Source organism: Equus asinus, chromosome 25 (genome assembly GCF_041296235.1).
Source record: "Equus asinus isolate D_3611 breed Donkey chromosome 25, EquAss-T2T_v2, whole genome shotgun sequence".
NCBI classification, from domain to species: Eukaryota; Metazoa; Chordata; class Mammalia; order Perissodactyla; family Equidae; genus Equus; species Equus asinus.
In genome coordinates this window covers 46,301,529-46,326,185 of record NC_091814.1, presented here as the reverse complement: position 1 = coordinate 46,326,185, position 24,657 = coordinate 46,301,529, and the positions used below count along the sequence as shown (strand labels likewise).

General features: G+C 35.6%; 1 protein-coding gene across 13 annotated transcripts in view; it reads right to left on the bottom strand.

The window, feature by feature from the left end:
* Nucleotides 1-24,657, bottom strand: part of COP1 (COP1 E3 ubiquitin ligase) — a 237,358-nt gene that overhangs the window by 146,932 nt on the left and 65,769 nt on the right. For all 13 annotated transcript variants that reach the window (XM_070497937.1, XM_014845336.3, XM_070497944.1 and 10 more), the window contains 3 exons: nt 16,596-16,655; nt 14,293-14,369; nt 2,951-3,008 (listed from right to left, as the gene is read on the bottom strand). In XM_070497937.1, coding sequence (XP_070354038.1) covers nt 2,951-3,008; nt 14,293-14,369; nt 16,596-16,655 — 195 coding nt within the window. The remainder of the gene's footprint in view (nt 1-2,950; nt 3,009-14,292; nt 14,370-16,595; nt 16,656-24,657) is intronic.

Below are 24,657 nucleotides of genomic sequence, written 5' to 3'. Positions count from 1 at the left end.
TACTTTAATTCCTTGAGCAATACTTTAAAATCTCTCACCATGTTTGAGTTTTAATCAATTTTTTCAAATTTCTAACAACTTTTGCTTTATATAAATTCTAATGCTTTATATAATGTCACACAAATTACTACTTCTTTAAGGGGACTATACCTTTTATTTATGTGAAAAACTGTATCCGTCTCATGCTTTTTTGAGTTTTACTTTTGTTCGCACTTGTCTTTTTGTTGTTGTTGTTTATTTGTTTTAGTTTTGCCTATATTCTTTAGCATTCATATATTTGCTGGGCTTATCCTCAACTATACCTCTATTTTCAATCCTCTTTTTTTTTTTTTTGAGGAAGATCAGCCGTGACCTAACATCTGATGCCAATCCTCCTCTTTTGGCTGAGGAAAACTGGCCCTGAGCTAACATCTGTGCCCATCTTCATCTACTTTATATGTGGGCCACCTGCCACAGCATGGCATGCCAAGCGGTGCCATGTCCGTACCCGGGATCCAAACCGGCGAACTCCGGGCCGCCAAATCGGAACGTGGGCACTTAACCACTGTGCCACCAGGCCGGCCCCTATTTTCAATCCTTTTTAGTCTGTCTCTTCTAAAAAGTATAACTAGAAATGAAGGGGAAGGTCTTCAGTGCAATCTGTCATGTCAGCTCTATCCTGGAAATACTAGTAGGCTTTCCTCCTCAACAACCTCCCTGCCCTTCAGCAGCTGCTACGCCTGGAGTCTTAGGGGAGACCCCACACTATTTAACCGTTATGCAAGCTTTTACTCTGCATACGGTGAGGCACATGTTAGGATGCCTTCCTAAGTATTTTTATACCTTCTATAAATTCTTTTAAGTTTTCAGTGGGAGGACAGCAATGTGTCAATGGGATTTCTTGTGGTTGGAGGTTGGAGAGAGATTAACACATGGCTCAGAGTACTACCTCAAACCAGAAGTCTCCTCTATTACATGATAATAGTAAGTGCTGATCTAAAAATTAAAAATGTTTTTAAAAACCCACTATTCTGATTGTTTTTCTTTTTCAACTAGATTCAACTCCTATTCTTTTTAGCTCATGAAATTTGCTAGAAATTCTAAATCAATGCTATATAAATGGCAACAGTAGAAAACCTTTTCTCGTTCCTCTTTGTAGAGTTTATCAATGCCCTGCAGCCAAAGACCAATAGAAACACATCTGTAGTTGAACAGGTCTTATTTATTGCTCATTGCAAGGAAGAACACAGCACACTAAGGCGAGAGAGAGGTGTCTCAGTAAGAGAAGTCGGAAACAATTTATAGGATTCTGGCTCATGTTAAGTGATCTGGGGGAGGGTTCAATGAAGGAAGGCTTTGCTCTGGATTGAATACCATCAAGAAGTGGGGATAATTCTGTGACTGAGTATCCTGATAAATCTTACCTAGAAGGACAGAGGATCATAGTGAGACTAAAGTTGTAATTAGTAAAGAAGAGTAATTGCTCATATCACCCAGGATAAAGGTGTGTTTGGTATTTTTTGTGGCTTGCACAATGACTTTATTTTTGTATGTGTTTAGACAAGTTTATGAAGTGATCCTGTTTACTGCTTCACTGCATCACAGTCACAGAGTGGCCATGTCTGATGTTTATGATCTGTCAGATTACGTTCAAAGGGAGAACATCAAGGCCCAGCTGTGAATGTCAAGCCTGTTTCCAGATTCAGAGACTGTTTTTCCCTCTCAAGTTCTTAAGGTATGTTTCAATTTAATGCTTTAAAATTTCTCCTGATATGTCCCCTCATGTCTTATAAAGACACCCAAATCTGGTGTTTTCATGGCTGGTCAGAAATGGACACAAACCAATCTATGAACTTACTATAAAAAAAGAATAGGCCAAATACATGCTTGGATATGAAGATAACACAGGACATGCACAGTAGTTACCGAAACTAACCGCAAAACTAATAGAGGTTGTCATCTAAGTTGTGGGAAAAGAAAAACACAAACAAAAGCTGTACGATCCAAAAGAATTCTCTTTTCACTTTGATAAAAATAACTGCACTATCATATAAAGTGAATATACAAATGAACATGCATTAAAAATGCTTCATTTTTTTTCTTTTATTATAAAACATAGTATTAGGACAATTTATAAATCTGAATGAGATATAGGAATTAGATAACAGTACTGTATCAATGTTAACTTATTGAATTTTAAAATTATATTATGATTACATAAAGACAACATCCTTGTTTTTAAGGAAATACACACTGGAGTATTTAGAAGTAAAGGAAGATTATGTCTGTACCTTACTCAAACAATCCAGAAAAAAAATTTTATGTGTACATGTGTAAAAGAGAGACAGAGGAGAAGGATAAAGCAAATGTGGTCAAATGTTAACATTTGACAATCTGGATAAAGGATTTAAAGGAATTCTTTTTATCATTCTTGTAATTTTTCTCTAAGTTTGAAATTATTTCAATATGAAACGTTAAAAAAAAATGTCCAGCATCAAAATTAGATTTGACAAATATCAGCACCTCCAAGTCACAGATAAAGAAAGTAAAAGTCAAAATAATCAAACAATTAATTAGAAGAGACGTGAAGCTAGAGTCTATTTTACTCAAGCCCATAGTTTACTTTCCACAAAAAAGCTTAGCATTTCAACATAATGACGGGTAGTTCATCAATAGATTATAACTTTATCCCTGACAGAAACAATGTCGATTATTCAGAATTTCCTCTTACAGTACTTCTTTCCTCTTGAGGTCTGATGTTACCAGTCTATTAAACAAAACTTTAACTCACCACTGATGAGCAAATAAATAGCTGATCATGCACCAGAGCTATTCGAGTCCTAATCAATGCTACAGCATTCCAAACAGCTGTCTTTAGACAAGACATTCCAGTTCATGAATCTATGACCTTACAGCTCTGGTGATTATATTCATGGTACCACTAAAACATACTGTTAAATAGATCAATTACCTGAGAACTGCCACTGAAACCTGGAGGTTGGCTGTATTCTGTAGAATCAATAATACTACTGTAAAATGAAGAGAGAAAAATGTGATTTCAGTATTTACATTTTATAATAGCAACAGAAAAAGTACATCTGAAACATACCACATATAAGTCCAATATTTCTCATTTCTAAGCAGAGAAAATATTTACTGCCAATAATTTCATCAGACATCAAATAAATGCACAACTCATAAACAAAAAAATCAGCAAATATTTAAACAATTTACCCCTTCACCCCCCCCAATTTAAATATTTACACCATGAAAGAATGTCAATAGAGAATAATCACAAGACAGGTGTATACATAGATGTATTTGCTTCAATTTTGTTTTCAGAAAGTTTAATAAGTTGTTTGAAACTCTAAGGAAAAGAAGACAGAGTATTGGGAAAAGAGCACAATCATGCAATCAAAAGCTATGGTTAACACAACATGCTTTGCCACTAAAGAGCTATGTGCCTTGGACAAGTACCTTATAATCATTCCATTTCCTTCTCTGCAAAGTGAGATGTGTGGGGACTAGCCTTCTCTAGATTATCTAAAGTCCCTTCTAGCTCCAAAATGTATGATAATCATCTCATATGAAAGAAAACTATCAAAGGAATGGAATAAATGATAAAATACCAATAATCTTTCTTTCATAACCCAAAACTTACATACTAGTTCTCTCTGGCCTGATCAAACATAATCTGCATTCTGCACAGATTCTTTTTATTTGGTTATATCCTGTATACATTCTCCCACCTAACTCTAGAAAAACCTCTAGAATTCCAGACTACCTTTTTCTTCCTATTCTATCTTACCATTTCTATCTTATCACTTCATCACACCTATCTCCTTCCCATCTTTAAACAAAATAAATTACCCTATGAGGTCTATTAATCCCGGAAAACGGCATAATATATATATATCAACCATGCTAAACTAAGTTTACATTTTTAAAATTCTTCTTCCCTATCTCTACTATAAAAATGTTTATATTCTTGTCTACCCTAATGAAATTTAAGCAATTGAGCGTACTGATTAAAACGGTTCTCTCTACACAAATACACAAAATCACTGTTTAGTACTCAAATAACCTTGAAGGTTGTAACATGAGAGGCACTCTTAAGAGCACAGAGAGCATCTGAATTTCATCCCTTAGCAGCTAAATAACTCTGGGCAAGTTATTAATCTTAGTCAGCCTCTGGGTTCTCCATCTATTAAATGAGAAAGACACTTCAGAGAGGTATGAGATTTTAATCAAAGTATTAAGTTCTCAGTACAATGCCACATAAGAGTAAACATTCAATAAATTTTACCCTCTACTAATAAAATCAGTCAATAACATACAACTTCTTGTTTTCAAAAATACAATAAATCAAATGGAACTGTTCTCACAGTAGTCTTAAAAGAAAAAGCAACACCTATTAATAGTTCTCAACTCGTGTTCTTAACTGTTCCTATACTAAGACTCAGTTATACAAAAAAGAGCCTTCAAAGCACTACACTACAAATTAAAGAATGAACATAATCCTGTAATGGGTTTCTTCCAATGAAGTATAACCAATGCTCACCTTCCCTGCACAAAATCATGCACTGGTATGACAAGATCACACGGTATTTTCAGTATACTCCACCCAGGGAGTAATAGGAATGAAGAAAATGAAGACATGCCAGGCATTCAGAATCTGTGTTCCTTTTACTAAGGAAATCCAATCCCCTACCATTTGTATAAACATTAATAAAATTATGTAGCTGCACATAGAGGTCAACAGAACATAGCCATTTCTAGATAGGATTTTTTTATGATGTTCTAATTCAGATTTCTTTGGCTGTAAGCCTGAACAATGATATTAATATATCAGTGTGTATAGCGAGATAACACTACATTTCAAATATATGTTAAAAAAAATACTCATCAATTTGTTGAAGATACTGAAATTACAGGTTTTAAATGGTATTTTATCGATAATGACTACAAAGTTTGAAATTTATTTTACATTAGATCTTAATCTTATTCACTAAGAAAAATTTATTAATGCACAGAAATATGAAAAATAAACCCTTTAATTCTGTTTTTTTATGTCTGTGTTTAACGTAACAGGTTTAGAAGAGAATAGTAGAAAGCACTGACTGGGCTGGGTCCTCTTGATTCTGATGCTATACTACTTCTTAACAATGATTTAGCCACAATCACCAGATGGTAACAACAACAATAACAATAGTAATACCATTTAAGCATTTACTATGCACTAGGCACTGGCTGAAATAATTTAAACCTCATAACTCTAAAGTAGATACCATCATCACTCCCATTTCTCAAGTGAGGAAACTCAAGCACTGAGAGATTATCTATTTGGCCAAAGTTAGCAAACAGCAGAGTTAGGATTCAAACCCATGTAGTCAGGTTCCAGAGTCTACAGTGAACCACCACACTAGGCACATCATGTTATCTAACTGAAGAGTGGGGAAACCCTGGATTAGTCCAACTCATTCCACAGACATAACTTAAGGAGAAAAGTAAAAAAATAGCAACCTATAAATATGAAAGAGAATCATCAATTATCTCAAATAAATGTCAACAAAGTTACAGAAACTGAATAAAGACATCAAAAAAATGGCCAGTGCAAGAGGAAAATTTCAAGGTAGTAACTAAAACTGAGTTAGGAAAAATACACTTTAATCAAGATGGGGAAAAATAAGACGACAAAAAAATTCCTAATGTTCTTGCTGGTGACAAGAAGCTTACCTTAAAACATAAATGAAAACTATACAGCTGTTAATCCAAGTTGCAAAGGAAATTCACAGTTAAGCAACTAGATGTCACACAACTACTCTCACTTAAATTATTTGCTTCCAAGAGCAAAGATATACTTTGTAATTAAAAGACAGACTTAAGTCAATTGTGCATATAAGCTATATCTATAATAAATAGGTAGATAAGAGAGAAAACAGTGGTTCATTCTTGGTAAAAATAATAGGTGACTAGTTTTATATTGGACTTTTATTTGAAAAAGGATTATTCATATTTAAATTATAAATAGACACAACATTAGCTAAATTACACAGAAATTTTTAATATATCAGCAAAATAAAGCATATTGAGATCATTTAAGGCTTAACATACAGAAAATAAATATAAGGTTTTTTTAAATAAATAAGTGAAGTGAATAACCAAAAAAAAAAAAAACATGCTGTGTACACACATGAAATTAGACTAACGGCTGTCATTGATTTGTTTTTCATTAGTATAAACTTAAGACAGAAAAAATAAACTTCTAATTTTAACACACTATATGGGGCTTTAGCCAAAAACTGTTCCTCTCTTATGTATTCTACATAAAATTTAACCAGTTTCCCAAAACAAAACATACTAAGCAACACGTAACCTGAAAATCATCTGGCTTATAAATTTTAATAATGATTAAAACCAAACATGGTTTTAATTTTTTAAAATAGTAAAGTTTGTCACTATTTTACTCCCTTTCCACCAAGGCAATAATCCTGAGTATTACAAACAGATCAGAGCTAAATGACTTTTCTCAAAATAATGCTTTTCTATCAGTTCCCTAACACAGAGTTTTTTCTCTGCTACAGAATATATTGTATTATTGTTTATATAAGAATTGAAGCACTCAGTGTCAAATTAAAGGTAAATCTCATTTACTAAAGAACCAAAATTCTTGTGGTCTCAATTTGGAAACACCTCAAGAGATACTATAAATCAGTCTTTGGGTTCATTTTTTCCTTTCTAATTCTATATACCCTTCAACACTTGACACAACTATTCAAACAAATCATACAAAATCAATGTGATCACTCTATCTACCAACAGCAAAAACAGCAGCAGCTAACGTCTACGGAGTGCTCACTATGTGACAGGCATTATTCTCATTTCTTTAAATGTACTATCACATTTCATCAGTCAAGACAGGTATTATTATCCTTATTTTATAAATGAGAAAACTGAGGTGCACAGAAGTTAGTAAACTCGCCTAAGGTCAAAGTGCTAATGAGTTGTGGAGGTGACAGTTAAACCCAGGCAGCATAATTCCAGAATCCTCATGTAAGACTGCCAAAGTGACATGTTTTCTCTTCTTGAAGAAGCACTGCCCTGTAATTTTGGAACTGAAAGTTTCTATTTATCTTCTTTTCAAGGTTTTATTCTCAACTCTGTGATGATTTCCAAAACTCTTTCACTTCCTAAGAGGCTCCAGAGTAAGGATGTCTGTGTCAGAGTACCAGTTATGCCACTAACTGTGTGATGCTGGGCAAATTACCGCATCTCCATGACTCAATTTCCTCATCTCTAAGATGAAAAGGATAAAAAAACCTAGTACATGGCATTTGTCCTGAGGGTTACATGAGATAATATGTATAATTACAAAACAGTACCTAATGCACAAATGCTGTGTTATTCTGACAGTTACAACTTCTGCAAACAAACACAATTCTCCTCTAGAACAGTAATAATTTCCTGATTTTGATGCAAAATCCAATTGAAAATTAACAGAATCTTTTCTTATACAATGTCAGACTCCTTAGAAACAAACTGTACTACTACTCGTATTTGAAAGAACTTCAGTAAGATATTTCATGACAAATTTTATACAACAAAATTTGTATAAATAAACATTGGTGATTACAATGGCCTTTTCAGCAATATATAATTTGGCTTTTAAAAATATTGGGCTCAAAAAGATTACATAAGACCTCAATTCTTAAAACCCAAAACTCTGACAATCAAATACTTTTTTTGTAACCTATTAGAAGGTAGAACCTGACCTGAAAAACTCTGATACCATTTATCTCACTAACTATGAACATTCACGCTTCAAAGTTGAATTATGAACGTGCTTGATGATGTGGAACTGTCACTCCTTCATCAGTATTAAATAATGTATGGTATATGGACTGCATTACCTTTCTAAAAGTGGGGATGGGAGCGGGAGGGTAGAGAGAACATCACATTCTAAAACACTTCGGCCACCAAAGATTTCCAAAAAAGTTATGGGAATCTATACATCATACCAGTTTGGATTTACTTGAGGAATGCAAGATTAGTCCAATAATAAAAATATTGGGCTCCAGAGGACGTATCTATGGTCTCCAGGAAAAAGACAGAGATTCAATTTATTCTTCAAAGAATAGAAGATATCAGCGTATTTCAGAACTCCAAAAAAAATGTTCCACGACATCTTTTGTCCCCTTTTTATTGTACATGGTTAGGAACGGTTGTGACTACATAAGTGCATGGGGGACTGTATGAACTTAATATTTATTCTGCCTTTTAAAATGTCTGCAATTCCATAATATACCTAAAGTAGAAAAAAAAAAAAAAAGCAAAAGGGCAACTCATTTTAAAGTTTTCTTTGTAAGAAGAGTTTCCTAAGGGAGAAACTTAGTGTTGGCAGATGTAAAAAGCAAATATGGAAATTTCTGAAAGATGGAACAAGTCTGAATCTACCACTTTACTGCCTTTGGAATTGAATAACTTGCTTGGCAGAATTTCAAAAACAGAAAAGAATAAACTCAAAAGAGTAAGACTGACAAGACTGATCTGCTTCCAACAAAACTAGTCACAGTCCCAGTTAGTTAGGCAAAGTGCTGTATCTGACTATTGTACATTCTACTATCACTTTCCAAGGAGTGGGAACAGACTACAATTTAGTTATAATTCACAGAGGAGAAGCTTTTAATTTCGGATGATATAGTTGCTATAAATCTCAGTGTTACAAAAACCCAGTTATCTGAAATAGCCTCAGGAAAAGGCTTTAAAAGCAAAGAAAATAGAGGAAATATTCCAAAAACAATACCAAAAGATTCAAAGGTAGAAGGTCTGGCGAATGGGCATAATATGCTGGGACTTGGGTAGGCAAGAGACAGTAATTAGCAGAAATGGAAAATGGTAACAGCCATGAAGTTTTACACTCATATTCAGTTATCCTTCTATCTCAGCCAGGGTTACTAATCTAAATAGCTTTGCGATTCCCAGTCTCTCCCATCCCTGACCTCCCAGAATCAAGGTACACCTATAATAACCAAAGGAGTGAAAAGTTTCCCATATGACTCTAACCTGAAGGGGTAAAAAGCCGTAAGCAAGAGAATCTAATCACAGTAGATGAAAGGAATCAACAGAGAATGGCTGCTAAATACCAATAATTTGCTTTCTTCCTAGAGACTTAATTTTAACTTTTCCGGCTCTCCCAAGCCAAGAAACTTGAGTTGAGGTGTTTTTCAGACATTACAGAAGGATATGTTATTTTACAGAGTAGAGTAAAATAAATAGAAATCTTTACCCTTTTCTCCCCAAAAGATAAAAGAAGCTAAAGATAGTTATAAAACTCTAGTGCTGAATATTTGAGCTTTCTCTTATGAGAAAGAAAATAAGTATATCTGATGATATCTGATATAGAGATTTATTTAAAAACATGTCAGTATGGGGCAGGCCCAGTGGCGTAGTGGTTAAGTTTGCACACTCCACTGCAGCGGCACTGGGTTTGCAGGTTCAGACCCAGGCCCGGGCCTAGCACCACTCATCAAACCACACTGTGGCAGCATCTCACATAAAACAGAAGGAGGTTGTCATAGATGTTAGCTTGGCAACAATCTTCCTCAAGCAAAAAGAGGAAGACTGGCAACAGATGTTAGCTCAGGGTCAATCTTCCTCACAAAAAGAAAAAGAAAAAAAAGTGTCAGTAATACAGACATATGCACTATCTACCAAATCAGTGTTTACATATTTTTAAAGTATGATCCCCCAGGGCTGCATTTGAATCACGAGACCACCTCCAATCCTAATGATCAGATTTGAGGATAGGGTTCAAAAATTCGCATTTCAAACAAAAGTCTTGGTTGAGACTCAAGCGCACTGAAATTTGGCGTAGTCACATCTCAGATCTCAGAATTGGAATAGATGTTAATATCATCATCAAGCAGTGACAATTATAGTTTGTAACAAGAACCCGAAGGTGTTTTTTTAAAAATCCTGAAATGCCTACTAATCAAATATAATTACTAAAGGTTTTAGAGTTAAATGTATTTTGATGATTTTAATTCTTGGAATCAGAAAGTCTACTTATACCATATTTTAAGCAGAATAATTAATTTATCAGCATAACTTATTTTCCATCCTAAGGCTATGTAGCCATGACAGCAGGACTCTAGGGTCTGTCATAGTCACAGCTGTATCCGCAGTGCCTAAAAGAGTGTTTTACACATGCCTGACACACTCTACAAACTGGATGAGTGGCTGAAGAACAAATTATTCAAATATTCTAAATAAAGGAAATTGTACTGTTTCAAAAATGGTTTTCATAACTTGCTATATTTCTATTACTTATCAATTCAATGAGAAGTTACAGATGTATGAAAGTTCCCTGTACATTATTGCCAAGGAAGTTTGTTTTCTGTGTTTGTGTTTCTTTTTGTCTGGTTTATGTTGACTTCCATGACTCTTCAGTATCCTCCATCACCTATGGCATCAACTCCTTTGCACAGGGTCAGAGTTAAGGCAAATAACCCTTGTACTCTCAACAATAAAATAATCAACTGGTTTAATGACTTCTCCCACACCATAGATAAACTTCATTAAAGTACAGCAAAACATCATTTATAAGTCCTCAATGCGGGGCCAGCCCCATGGCCGAGTAGTTGGGTTCACATGCTCTGCTTTGGTGGCCCAGGGTTTCACCGGTTCGGATCCTGGGCACGGACATGGCACGGCTCGTCAAGCCATGCTGAGGCAGCGTCCCACATGCCACAACTGGAAGGACCCACAACTAAAAATACACAACTATGTCCTGGGGGGCTTTGGGAGAAAAACGAAAAATAAAATCTTTAAAAGAAAAAAGCAGTCCTCAATGCAGGAATAGCAGAGATTTCTTAAGATATGTTGTAAACACCTAACCTTGGGGAGAAGCTACTTCAGAGATGAATCCAGAAGTTTCCAGGCAAAAGGAACAGCTTAAGCAAAGGTGCCCTAACATCCTGTTTTGGGAGTTAAATTTAATTCTAAAGCACAAAAATAGTAGGCAAGGTACAGGTGAATATGGAAGGTCATGCAAAAAGTCAGATCTAAACCAATTAACAAGCAATGGAAAGCCATGGAAAGATTTTAAGCAGGAAAGAAACATGATCAGACTTCTGGCAACACACTGTAGGACAGCTAAAAAATCACTGCTAGACTGCATGTGATATTGAGGGTCTAAACAAGGCAGCAGGAAGAGAACAAACAAGATATGATAATTACAGCTCATCAAAGTAGATGGAAGACAAAGTCGAGGAAGGCAAGAATACCGTTGCTTGCCTTTGTTTTTCTTTTCATTTAAATACACAATCTAATCATAAACCCAGAATCTGGGTAAGGGATTCAATGACCTGGCATATAAAGAAAGTCCTCATTACAGAAAAAAATACATGAATCTACAAAAAGGCTTTTTAAAGTAAACCTGTTTAAAAGAGAGACCAGGGCCGGCCCAGTGGCGCAGCGGTTAAGTGTGCGCGTTCTGCTTCAGTGGCCCGGGGTTCGCCAGTTCAGATCCCGGGTATGGACATGGCACTGCTTGGCACGCCATGCTGTGGTAGGTGTCCCACAGATATAGTAGAGGAAGATGGGGACAGATGTTAGCTCAGGGCCAGTCTTTCTCAGCAAAAAGAGGAGGATTGGCGGCAGATGTTAGCTCAGGGCTAATCTTCCTCAAAAAAAAAAAAAAAAAAGAGAGAGCGAGAGACCAAAATGTTACCGTCAGGAATACAAACAAACTGTCTGAAATTTAAATAATGAAGCTAATAATTGTGGGGGAGAAAAGTTATTATAATTGCAACCACATACTTCTTAAAAATAAAGAAAAACCAAATACGGACAGTATAACATAACATTCTTCCTAGCACCTTTAATTTCACATCTTAATCTTAAGGGTCATTTGTCAGCAGTATTTAAGGGCTACGTCATTTTTCCCAAGTGTATCTCTCAAACCTCAAGTGACATTCAAATTATTTAAGAAAACACAAAAACACTCTTTTGAAGAAAATACCATGTTTGCCTATTTTCCCTTCAACTGTCAGCCAATCTATCTGCCAGAAAATCATTGGACGATAGCTTTACATAAAATTCCAACAATTCTCCAACAACGTTTTCATACACTTCATGAAATCCTAAATCTTTTACAAGATCTGCTACTTTATCTTACAATACAACCACTTCTGGTCTCTTCCACCAATAAAATCCTAATCCAAGCCATCATCTCCTCTCTTCTGGACTGTTGCAATGCTTCCCAACTTTCCTCCTGGCTTCAACAGCAGGGGACCGGGAGGAACATGGATAGTCTCTTCTATCCTTCACATGGGAACCTCAGTAAACATTTTAAAATCTAAATCAGACCCTGCTTAAAACTCTCCCATGACTTTCTGTCATATTTACACTTCACTTCGTTCATATATCAGCTTAAATGTCACATCCTTGGAGATGCCTGACTATCCAAACTAAACCCCTAGTATGCCTATTTTTTCTTCCTAAGGTACTATTTTCATGTTATGTACTACTACTATATTATATATTTACTTATTTAATATCTCCCCCAACCTCCACAAATACACTCCCTGAAAAGGGACTCTCTAAGGTCATGGACTTTGCCAGCTGGATTCAACAGCTACAACAGTGCCAAACACATCAGAGGCATTCAATAAATAGAGCCAGTTAAATGGATATAATACTATACTGTCACATGTTAATACAAGCCATCAGTGAGAAACTGAATAACAAAAACTTGGACACAGGCGGCCGGCCCCGAAGTGGTTACAGTCACGCGCTCCGCTTCAGCGGCCCAGGATTTCAGGTGCTGAGATCCTGGGTGCGCACATGGCACTGCTCGTCAAGCCATGCTGAGGCAGTGTCCCACATAGCACAACCACAGGCACTCACAACTATGTACTGGGGGGCTTTGGAGAGAAGAAGAGGAGGGGGAAAAAAAAAGAAGTTTGGCAACAGATGTTAGCTCAGGTGCCAACCTAAAAAAAAAAAAAAAAACAAACTTGGACACAGTAGATAGAAATGCTACTACTAAACAGAGAGGGATATGACAATGGGAATTATCAGTTTATTAGCAAATATCTTGTGAGATGACAACTTTCGCTTGCCTGCATGCATTCACATAATAAATATTCCAGTGACAAAGATCCCATGTATATCAGGAAGTAAATGTTAAACTCAGAGATAACCACATCCCTGAGAGTGAGTCATTCCCAAGTGTGTTAAAAGAAAATATGGAGGAAAACAAGCTGAATTACACAGCTAACGTGACCCCAGAATCACTAGAACTCACGAGAATTCTCCATAAAATGGTTAATGGGAAAAATATCAAACATCCCAAGACTGCTCTTGAACTAGAACATCCCCCATCGCTCCTTTCCCCACATATGCTACCAAACTAGATCCACAGCTGCTTTTCTGAACTGACACAGGTTCTGAGGGTGCTGTAATCTCTTGTACTGGCATTAGACAGCCTGATAATCCACATTATCCTAAAACTATTTGTTTGAAAAGTTTCCACTGGACCATTATCCTAAATAGATTAGCAAATTAAAAACAAAATTGCTCTTTCTTTGAAGAATTCAAGCAAAAAAGTTCAAATTCAAATTTTAGGTAGTACATATTTCATCAAACAGAACTTTATAAGAGACCACAGACATTCACTCTATTTCACAAATACTTACTGAATGAGGTCAGTCACTACTACTACTCTAAAACCTCAGGAAACAGTTGTGAGCAAGACAAATGTAATCCCTGCTCTAACACAGCAGAGAGAAGGGAAGACTTAATTAAATTACTAACAGGGAGTCACAAGAAGACACCAGGGAGATCTCAACTAACAGATCTATCTGATGCCCTCATTTTAAATCTGGGAAAGCAATCTGCCCAAGAAAATTCAACAAATTATGGGAAAAGCCCAAGGTTTTACTTGAACAAATTTTTCCCTAATATTACCATTTCATGTTCTCAAAGTATAGATTTTTAATGTCATCTGATTTTAATTCATGAGATATTTAAAGCTATCATTATTTCAAGAAATCCAACAAACTTTTAATCCAACAGTGAATTCACAATATTACAATATTCTACTCAATGACTGTTTCTGGCATGAAAATTAAAGCATTAAGAAAACAGATGGGCTACGTGAATCTTATTTCTAGATCATGATCAAAAGTAATTTCTTAGGGGTTTTGTACATTACGTGGAAAAGGCTCCCTACTAAGGTACTAAGGACTAGTACCTTAAGTGTACTTTGTAACACAAATCATAAGCAATTACAAGTTTGGAGCTTTGTACCTGTGTGATGGAGAAGGAGCTTCAAATTGAGGCACTGTGCTATCCTCACTGACAGGAGAGTATAAGCCACTCATTTCCTGAAAACACAATTTTTTGAGTTATAGTAGGTACTCCAAACAGAAGACACATAAGTCAAGATGAGATATGATATTATATTCCTTTCCAGTCCCAGATTTTTATCAGTCCTTTTTTGTCTCAACATCCAAATTCCTTAAGGCTTCTTCTCCAGAGTACAAAAGGATATCTAAAAAGTTTAGAGATAAGTCTTTTCTATGGTACATATTCTTAAAGAACTAAAAACTCTTTAACGGGGCCGGCCCCATGGCTGAGTGGTTAAGTTCGCGCACTCCGCTGTGGCGGCCCAGGGTTTTGCCGGTTCGAATCCTGGGCACAGACATGGCACCACTCGTCAGGCCATGCTGAGGCGGCATCCCATATGTCACAACTAGAAGGACCCACAGCTAAAAATATACAACTATGTACCAGGGGGCTTTAGGGAGAAAAAGGAAAAATAAAATCTTTAAAAAAAAAAACTCTTTAATAAATTTTTTCATCACTAATAAAGCCACCAACACAGAAAAAGACAAACATAAGTATTTTAAATGAGATGTACAGTACACTATGAGAACAGTGAACTAGCTAGTCACTAATCCGGGTAAGAACCTACTAATAAATATTAAGATAAATATGACAGTACGGTTACTGAATCATTAGGTTCAATTCTCTAAAGTACAGAACAACGGGATAGGCCAGTCTCTGCTTTAAAAACACCCTCTGCAGGGGCTGGCCCCGTGGCCGAGTGGTTAAGTTTGCGCGCTCCGCTGCAGGCGGCCCAGTGTTTCGTTGGTTCAAATCCTGGGCGCGGACATGGCACTGCTCATCAGACCACGCTGAGGCAGCGTTCCACATGCCACAACTAGAAGGACCCACAACAAAATATACAACTATGTACCAGGGGGCTTTGGGGAGAAAAAAGGAGAAAAATAAAATCTTAAAAAAAACAAACAAACAAAAAAAACACCCTCTGCAAATAGTAAGAAAAGTAACATTTCATCTTGATTCAAATATTAGCTTTATTTAATAATGACTTAAATTCTAACTTTTGATCATTAACCTAGAGAAAAAGGCCACCTAATCAACCATTATTGCATAAATTATGCCTCTGAATCATAGTAACAACCTGGCCTCTTTTTTATGTTCTACATTTTGATTAATGAAAAAACAGCAAAATTTTAAACGTCACTAAAGACACATAATCAAGCAGAATGATTCTGACTAACCCAAGCTCAGCTCAATCACACAGCCAAGTAAGGGGCATAAACATGGCAGTAACAAGTCAGGAATGCCACATGGGATACTGAATTTCCACTGAATATTAAACTCAGGACCATTTAACATGTTCTATGTTATCAGCAAAAGAAAATTATAACGTGAATAATTTAAAAAAAACATAAATTAAATATAGCTGAAGACAATAACCTCCCACCATAGTAGCCTATGAGCCTCTCAAAGATTCTCCAATGGAGGGGCTGGCCCCGTGGCCGAGTGGTTAAGTTCGCGCGCTCCGCTGCAGGCGGCCCAGTGTTTCGTCAGTTCGAATCCTGGGCGCAGACATGGCACTGCTCATCAGACCACGCTGAGGCAGCGTCCCACATGCCACAACTAGAAGAACCCACAACGAAGAATACACAACTATGTACCGGGGGGCTTTGGGGAGAAAAAGGAAGAAATAAAATCTTTAAAAAATAAAAAAAAAAAATGCTTCCTACTTGAGATAGTTATTATTTTAAAAAAAAAAAAAAAGATTCTCCAATGGATTTCTATAAGTAAACTATATTATATTATAAATTCCTAGATAATTAGTAATGTATTCTCATATTTCCTTTTAAATTAACCTTAGCACCTAGGACTGCACAGAAGATATGTAAAAACTTATCTACTTAATAAAACAACAACATTGTGACACATCACTTTTATAGTAGTAATTGAGGGTTTTGTGGGAGTTGATTTAAGTTAATATGAAAGCACACCAAGAAAACGGAATGATTTTTTTTTCAATCTACCTAAGAATAATTATGGCAATAAAACACTGTGAAAACAAATTTAGAATGCATTTTATCATTAAGAAAGTGTTCGGATAGCTTTTTCTACAAAAATGTACTCTCAATTAAAACCAAAGTAACATCTGTCACTTTCTACATAAAAAGGCCAATCCCATAAATATAATGTAGCAATTTAAAGGAAAAGTGACAATTTCATGAAATTGAAAAACTGGTACAGATGAGAAATTCTTGATATCTTACTTCCACTCTTTTAATATCCTCTTCCAAGACACTTAGCTCCTTCTGGATTTGTTCCAGCTGCTGTAGATAAAAGAAAAAGAAAAAGCTTAAACCAAACCACACTGGCATCACCAGGATCATAACATAACTTTACATTTGGAAAATGATTTCTAGGAAACTGGGCACCATTGACAAATTGTAGGGATGAAAACCTGCACACAAAAAGAGTTGGAAGCCCCCATGTTAAAATATAAATGTAGAGACTTAATATTTAAGAAAATACAATATTGTCCTTCTTTAATACAAGGATCGACTTCACAATAAACATATGAAAGACGAACAATAATTACAAGGTGACCTAATAAACATACAAGATACCCAAAGAACTTGTCTTTCAAATTACCTCATTTAACTGTCAGCAATTAATGTCAGCATGTCAGTTGTTAATCCCATTTTAAAAATAAAAATTAGTCTCACAGACGTGAAATCCCACCACTCAAAAGCAATCACGGGTTAGGATCTTAACACTTTCTTCTTAAGCATTTTTAAAAACATATTTAAGATAATATTTTCTCTTTGATATCTGCTGCATCATAACCTTTTCCCATGCCATTAAAATGCAAACATTTTTATTGTGGAATCATATTCAATAATATATTTAACCATTCCCCTCTCAATAGAGATTTAAGTTGTTTGCAAACTATTATAAGTAATTCTGGAACATATGAGTCTGTACTTCAAATTTTATTAAGAGATTATTAAAAATGAAATTATTCGATCAAAAGAAATAGAGTTAGAGACTCTTCACTATATAAAACAAAACTGCTTTTCAGAAACACTATACAAAGTTAAATTTCTATCACCAGCATACATAAGACTACCTTAATCTAACCCAAATATATTGAACCAATTTTTAAAATGTAAAACAATAAGGAATACTTATGTAATACTTATCATCAGATGTGAAACAGGTCAATTAAACATTAGAAAAATGAAGCACAGAAAGATTAAATGACTTGCCCAAGATCATTGAGCATGTAAGTGGCAGAACTTGAGTTCAAATCAAAGCAGTCTTCTTGCTCCAGAAGTCATGCTGTTAACCACCTAAGCTATACTACTTCTTGAAAGCAGTACCTCATTATTTAACTTTCATTTCTTTAATGACTGGTAAGGATAATAGACTTTTAAGATTTATTAACATTAGCATCTTCTCTTCTGTGGGAATACATGCAAAGTAGATAATACAATTAATAATTTACTAATTCAAATACTTAGCAATCCTAAGCATTTTGCAAAATACTGAGAATAGGATCTAAAAAACTATAGCCCTTGCCCTCAAGGAACTCAGTTTAGGGGAGACGCAAAACAAGTAAGCCAACGGTTGAAATATCACAGTAAGCATTAGGATGATGGTCTGCACACAGAATTTAGGGAACATAGATTGCTCCTAACCTAGATGGAAAACTCAGCAGGATAGTAGAGGCAACTGGATAACTGAAATTAGATCTGAAACTAAATGAAAGGCTGAGCCTTGAAGGACTAATAGAATTGTGCCAGGTGGAAAACAGTAGGGAAAGACAGAATAAGCAGGATAAATAATAATATGTACAAAGGCATAACAGCTATGAGAAAGGGAAATAACAAATTTGAAGCTATGATAATGAATGAAAATACCCAATACCAACCAGTATAGTCAGAAGAGATAAGGAAAAAAACCTGGAGAGTAGGGAATGCCAATGTTTAAGAGACTGGCAAAGGAAGATGGAGCAAGCCCTGCATTAACTATCAAGAAGGGGAGAGCACACTATCACAGAAATCGGGGTGGGGGGGGGAGTACTTTCCTACACCCGAACACTTTTCACGGTACTCCTAACCTTAACACTGAAACCCTGCTCTTCCTCAAAGACAGTCTGTCTTGGAACGCTTTCAAATAAAAGCTGGTCAAAATTCTCTCATGCACCAGGCTTCTCAGGACTAGGTGGGAACTGACCACTTGTACTATACTCCATGACCATTTCTAATCATTAGTCTTCCACTCTCACATAAGAACCACTCTGGTCTGGCTCAATCCAAGCAGCCACGTCTCTGTTTACTGATCTCAGCCATTGATAAACATCCTAATTGCTTCCCACCAACACTGAAGCCTTTTGTCTTTTGGTTCACACACATTTTCAACTCCAGTGATCTCAACCTCTAATTTAGCAAAGCACCCCATGGTCATCCCTTAACCTTTTTCATTTAATTACTTAAAATGCTTCACTCTTGGGGGCCAGCCCGGTGGCACAGCGCTTAGGTGTGCACGTTCCACTTCAGCAGACCGGGGTTCACCAGTTCAGATCCCGGGTGCAGATGTGGCACCGCTTGACACCCCATGCTGTGGTAGGTGGCCCACATATAAAGTAGAGGAACATGGGCATGGATGTTAGCTCAGGGCCAGTCTTCCTCAGCAAAAAGAGGAGGATTGGCAGCAGTTAGCTCAGGGCTAATCTTCCTTAAAAAAAATAAATAAATAAAATCTTCACTCTTGAAATCCTTATTTAAACAAATGCTGACAGATCTTTAGTATGACCGCTTTAAAAAAATACACTTAAAAAGAAAGATGAGGGGCAGCCCCATGGCCAAGTGGTTAAAGTTACACATGTTCTGCTTTGGCGGCCTGGGTTCGTAAGTTCAGATCTGGGGCGCAGACGTACTGCATTCGTCGGCCATGCTTTGGTGGGTCCCACATACAAAAGATAGTGGAAGACTGGCACAGATGTTAGCTCAGGGCTAATCTTCCTCAAGCAAAAAGAAAAAGACGACAACGACTGGCAATGGATGTTGGCTCAGACAAATCTTCCTCACCAAAAACAAAAAAAAAAGGAAAGATAAACGTAATCATCCGTAATATCAACATCCAGAGATAGCCAATATCACTTGTGTGACACATAATACATAATTAACATCAAATTAATAATTTTCATTCCACTTTTGAACTTGAAATGCCAGAAAAAAATTCTAATACCACCTGATATCCCAAAAATATTAAACTCTAATGTCCTATGTGGGGGATCACAATTGGCCACCCCAAAATGTGCCTCCTTGGCTTGATTATTTTCAAGAATAAAAGACTGAAAAAAGCTTGACCTCCTCCCTAACTGCCTAAAAGAATTTAAAATAGAAGGGCCTGTTCCAGGAAGGAGCTAATACCATAAGATAACTGTAACATAATGTAAAATGTATCTCTCAGGTCACATAGTCTATAGCTGGCCCATTTGCATTTCCATCTCCATGTATATTGCCTTCCTTCCCCTTGAAGGAAGGCAAACTTCCTTCAACTTCCTTCAACGCTTCAAACATAATGACTCAGTAATTGATATAACAAGGAAACAAAGACTCACCAAGGATGCAGAAAATTCTCACCGTACATTTAACCAACTTTACACTGCACCACAGCACTGCAGAAAACACTTTTTCAAGCATGAACATTTCAAAATTTAACTAACTACCAGGTGATAGTACAAATATCATACTCAAAAGAATAAAACCAAAAAGTATTTTCTAATAATAATGCAACCATAGCAGAAATCCATAACATAAAGACATGAAAATACCCATGTCCAAGTAGTTCAATTCTAAATAACCCACAGGCCTAAGAAAAACTGTAAGGAAAATTAGAAACTATTTTGAACTAATAAATAACAAACAAAATACCGTACCAAAATCATTAGATGCAGCTAAAAGAAAAATTACAGCCTTAAATGCCTATATTAGAAAAAACAGTTTGCACAGTAATATGTACATCCGAGTTAACAAATTAAAACCAAAGAAAGGTGAAGGACAGAAATTATACAGAGTATAAATTATTAAAATAGAAAACAAAAATAAAGTAGAGAACATAAACAAAGCCAAAAGTTGGTTTTTAAATAAGACTCATAAAATTGATACATCCCTGGCAAGAACTGATCAAGAAAAAAAGGCACAGCACCAATAAGAAGAGTCAGGAATAAAAGATATCACTAAAAATTCTGGGGGCATTAAAAATTAAATATTATACCAATAAATTTGAAAATTTAGATGAAACAGACAATGTCTAGAAGAAGTACACATATCAAAAGTGATATCTAAAACAAAAACCTGAATAAGGATATAACTATTGAAGTAAGTGAATCAATAGTTTAAAACTTTCTGCAAACAAACAACAGGTACAGATAGCTTCTCCAGTAAGATATTTAAATATTCACCAAAGATATCCTTCCTAGACAACACAAATGCTCCCAGAAAAGGGAAAAAGATGGGACATTCCCCAACTCATCTGATAAAACAATCTTTACAGCAAAACTGAACAAGGTTGGGATAAGAAACAAAAATTATAAAACAATTTCACTAATGAACACAGATGCAAAAATTCTAAACAGAGTATCAGCAAAGCAAATAATATAGAAGAGGATATACATGATGACCAAGTTTGGTTTACATAAGGCATGCAAGTAGGGCAAGCAACTGTACTAGTGGGGTTTCCTAGAATGCTGACTGTGCAGTGATAAGACTAGGATATTCCTGGGCAAATCAGAACAGTTGGTCACCCTAAGTGCAAAGTTGATTGACTTTTTAATGTTAAACAAACGTAATTATTCACATTAACAGAATGAAAAATTCGTATCATCTCAGATGCACAAAAATTTTGGAGAATACTCAACTCACATTCCTGACTAAAGAAAAAAGTCCTCTTAGGAATCTGAGAATAGAAATTTATTTCCTTGAATAATAAAAAGTACCTACAAAAAACCTACAAAAAACATCATACCTAATGGTGACACGCCGAAAGCTTTCGCTTTGAGATCAGCACCAAGACTAGGATGCCCCGCTATCACCACTTCTATTCATCATTGTACCGGATGTCCTAGCCAGCAGAGTAAGACAAGAAAAATAAATAAAAGATATAAAGATCATAAAGAAAGAAACTAAACTGTTATTACTTGCAGATGATGATGTGTACACAGGAAAAAATATCTACAAATTATTAGAATTAAAGAGAGTTTAATAAGGTTGCTGGATATGAAAAAAAAGTATATGTAAAAATTAACTGTATTTCTATATACCAGCAACAAACTGAAATTAAAGATATAGACATCATTTACAATAGCATAAAAAATGACTGAAGACTTAAGAACAACTCTGAAGTACAGATGTATAAGAATAATACCCTAAAAAATACCAAAGTTTTGAAGAACATCCTTAAGAACCTAAATATAGAGAGAGAAATACCATGTTCATGGGTTAGAAGACTCAATATTGTAAAGACAGTCTCCCAAATTGATGTATTGAGTCAAAGTAATTCCAATAAAAATCACAGCAGGTTTACCATGGAAATGTACCAGCTGGTTCTAAAATTTATATTGAAATACAAAAAGCCATGAATAGCTGAGACTTTCCTAAGGAAGAACAGTAACTTACTTTAAAGTTCTATATTTAATACAGTGTGATACTGCCAAAAAGATAGACAAATAGACCAGTGGAATAGAAAGAGAGCGTAAGAAACAGACTCATACCTATATGCTCACATGATAGATGACAAAAGTGGTACTTCAGAGCAATGGGGAAAGGATGGACTTTTAAATTAAGGATGCTTGAACAACTGGATATCAAAGTTCCTTATCCCTCACATTATACACAATAATAAAATACCAAATAGATTATAGAATATGAAAGATAAAAGAATAAAGCTTCAAGCAGATAATATAGCAAAATGTCTTCATGACCTCTGGTGGAGAATTCTTTACCTGACACAAAAAGGCTCTAATCATAACAGGAAAGATTAATAAATTTCATTCTATTAAAGACAGAAACTTCTACTCATCAAGTGACATCAAGATAACGAAAAAAGCAGCCCAATTAGAGGGGGAAAACACTTGCAATAGAGAGAGAGAAAGACAGAGATAGACAGAACTAAGAATTTTTATCTAGATTATACAAACAACAAACCATTAAGAAAATCAACTAAATAGAAAAGATGCAAAAAGTCTTAAGCAAGTACTTCACACATACATAAGAATCCAAATGACCAATAAACATAGTAGCAGGTGCTCAATCTCACTAGTCATCACGGAAATGTAAATTAAAACCACAGAGAACATATACACCCCAAGATCAGCTAAACCAGAAAATGTCTATCGATGCCAAGTACCAGCAAGAATACAGTGCAAGAGGAACATGCACTCACAGAATGCCTGTAGGAAGAGTAACTAACACAACTGCTTGGGAAAACAGTGTGGCTTTATCTATTAAATTTAAAGATATACATATCCTATGACTCATCAATTCCACTTCTACATACATACCATATAGATATATATACTAATATATACCTGGATACATGTATAGTAGCATTGTTTGCGAAAAGCCGAAAACTGAAAAAGCTAAAAAGTCCATCAACAACAAAAGTGGGTTATACTTATTTTATAGAATACCATACAACAACAACAATGAATCAACTACAGCCATATACAACATCAACGAATCTTAACACTGAGCCAAAGAAGACAACAACACTATGTACTGCAGAAGTGCATTTATATAGGTTCAAAAAAAGAAAAACTTACAAATACTTGGGCATTAAAACAATAGAGAAAAACAAGGAAGTGATTACCACACATACCAGAATATTGACTACCTAATAGGCAAGGGAGAAGGCTATAATCTGGAAAGGGTCAGCAGGGAGATGCGGGGGTCCTAGCAATCATCTATTGTTTAGTAAGGACGGTGGTTACGTGGTCGGCCACTCTACTGTGATTCTTTAAACTGTAAATTTGTTCAATGGACTTTTCTGTGTTTTATCTCACACAAAAACATTGCAAAATTCAATTCATTAAAATTCCAAATGAAACCAAGACTCATCAAAACTGCCCTATTACAGTAAATTAAACAGGTACCACAAATATCCAGGAGTATACTTTAAATCAAACGAAATATAAAGTAATTATTCAAATACTGGTACAAATTTACACAGATGAGACTGGTTTTTATATGGAATCCAAAGCCCTTTTGTTTAATCTGACCAGGAAGAAAGAATAATGTCTTCATTTAAATATACACATTCATTAAATGCTGTGGTAGGCAGGCTTTAAGATAGCCTCCAAAGATCCTCACCTCTTAGTATTCACATCCTTGTGTGATTCCCTCTCTTTGTGCAGGCTGGACCTAATGATTTGTTTCTAAGAAACAGAAAGCAGCACATGTGTTGGGATGTCACTTTCAAAATTAAGTTACAAAAGGAATGTGATTGCTGTCTTCAAAACCCTCTCTTACTTTCTCACTTGCCCTCTCTAAGGGAAGCCATTGTGCCACATAGGAAGTTATCTTAAGGAGAAGCCCATGAGGCAAGAAATTGGTCCCTTTCCAACAGCTCGCAAGTGAACTTGGAAGGCTTCCTATCCCAGTTGAACCTTGAGATAACTGCTGCCCTAGCCAACACCTCAAGTGTAGCTTGGCGATACACCTTGAACCAAGGCACTCAGGTGTGCTGCACCAATATTCCTGACCCAAGATAGCAAATGTTTGATGTTTTAAGCCATTAAATTTGAGGAAATCTGTTACACAGCAATAAATAATTTATGCAAATATCTACTATGTGCCTTGCACATTCCTGTTCATAATATTCAAAAGAAAGTCAGTAGGAAAAAAATAAAAAACGAAAATTAAATGTAGGATTCTAATAGCCCCGAATAGCAGTGAGATGTGACACTGATGTAAATAAGTAGTATGTTAAATCTGAAAAGCAGTTTAACTTCTTTGATTGGTATATATCAATGTCTAAACCAAGACTCATCACAATCCCAATTAAAAGTTACGTATGAAATCATAAAGTTAATTTTCAAAGTCTGAATGTTAATCTTAGGAAAATAAATTCCAAAGTAGTAGTTTCCCTCCTGGTCAGTCTATATTTTGCTTGAATAAGTTCAAGTACAAATTATACTGCGGGAGATAAGACCTTTAACAACTATACTCATTTTGAGGATTAAACATGCAAATATGCTTTATAATGTATGCAAGAAGAAAATATAACCACTCCATTCTGCCTGCACTAAATCATGAGATATTTGTC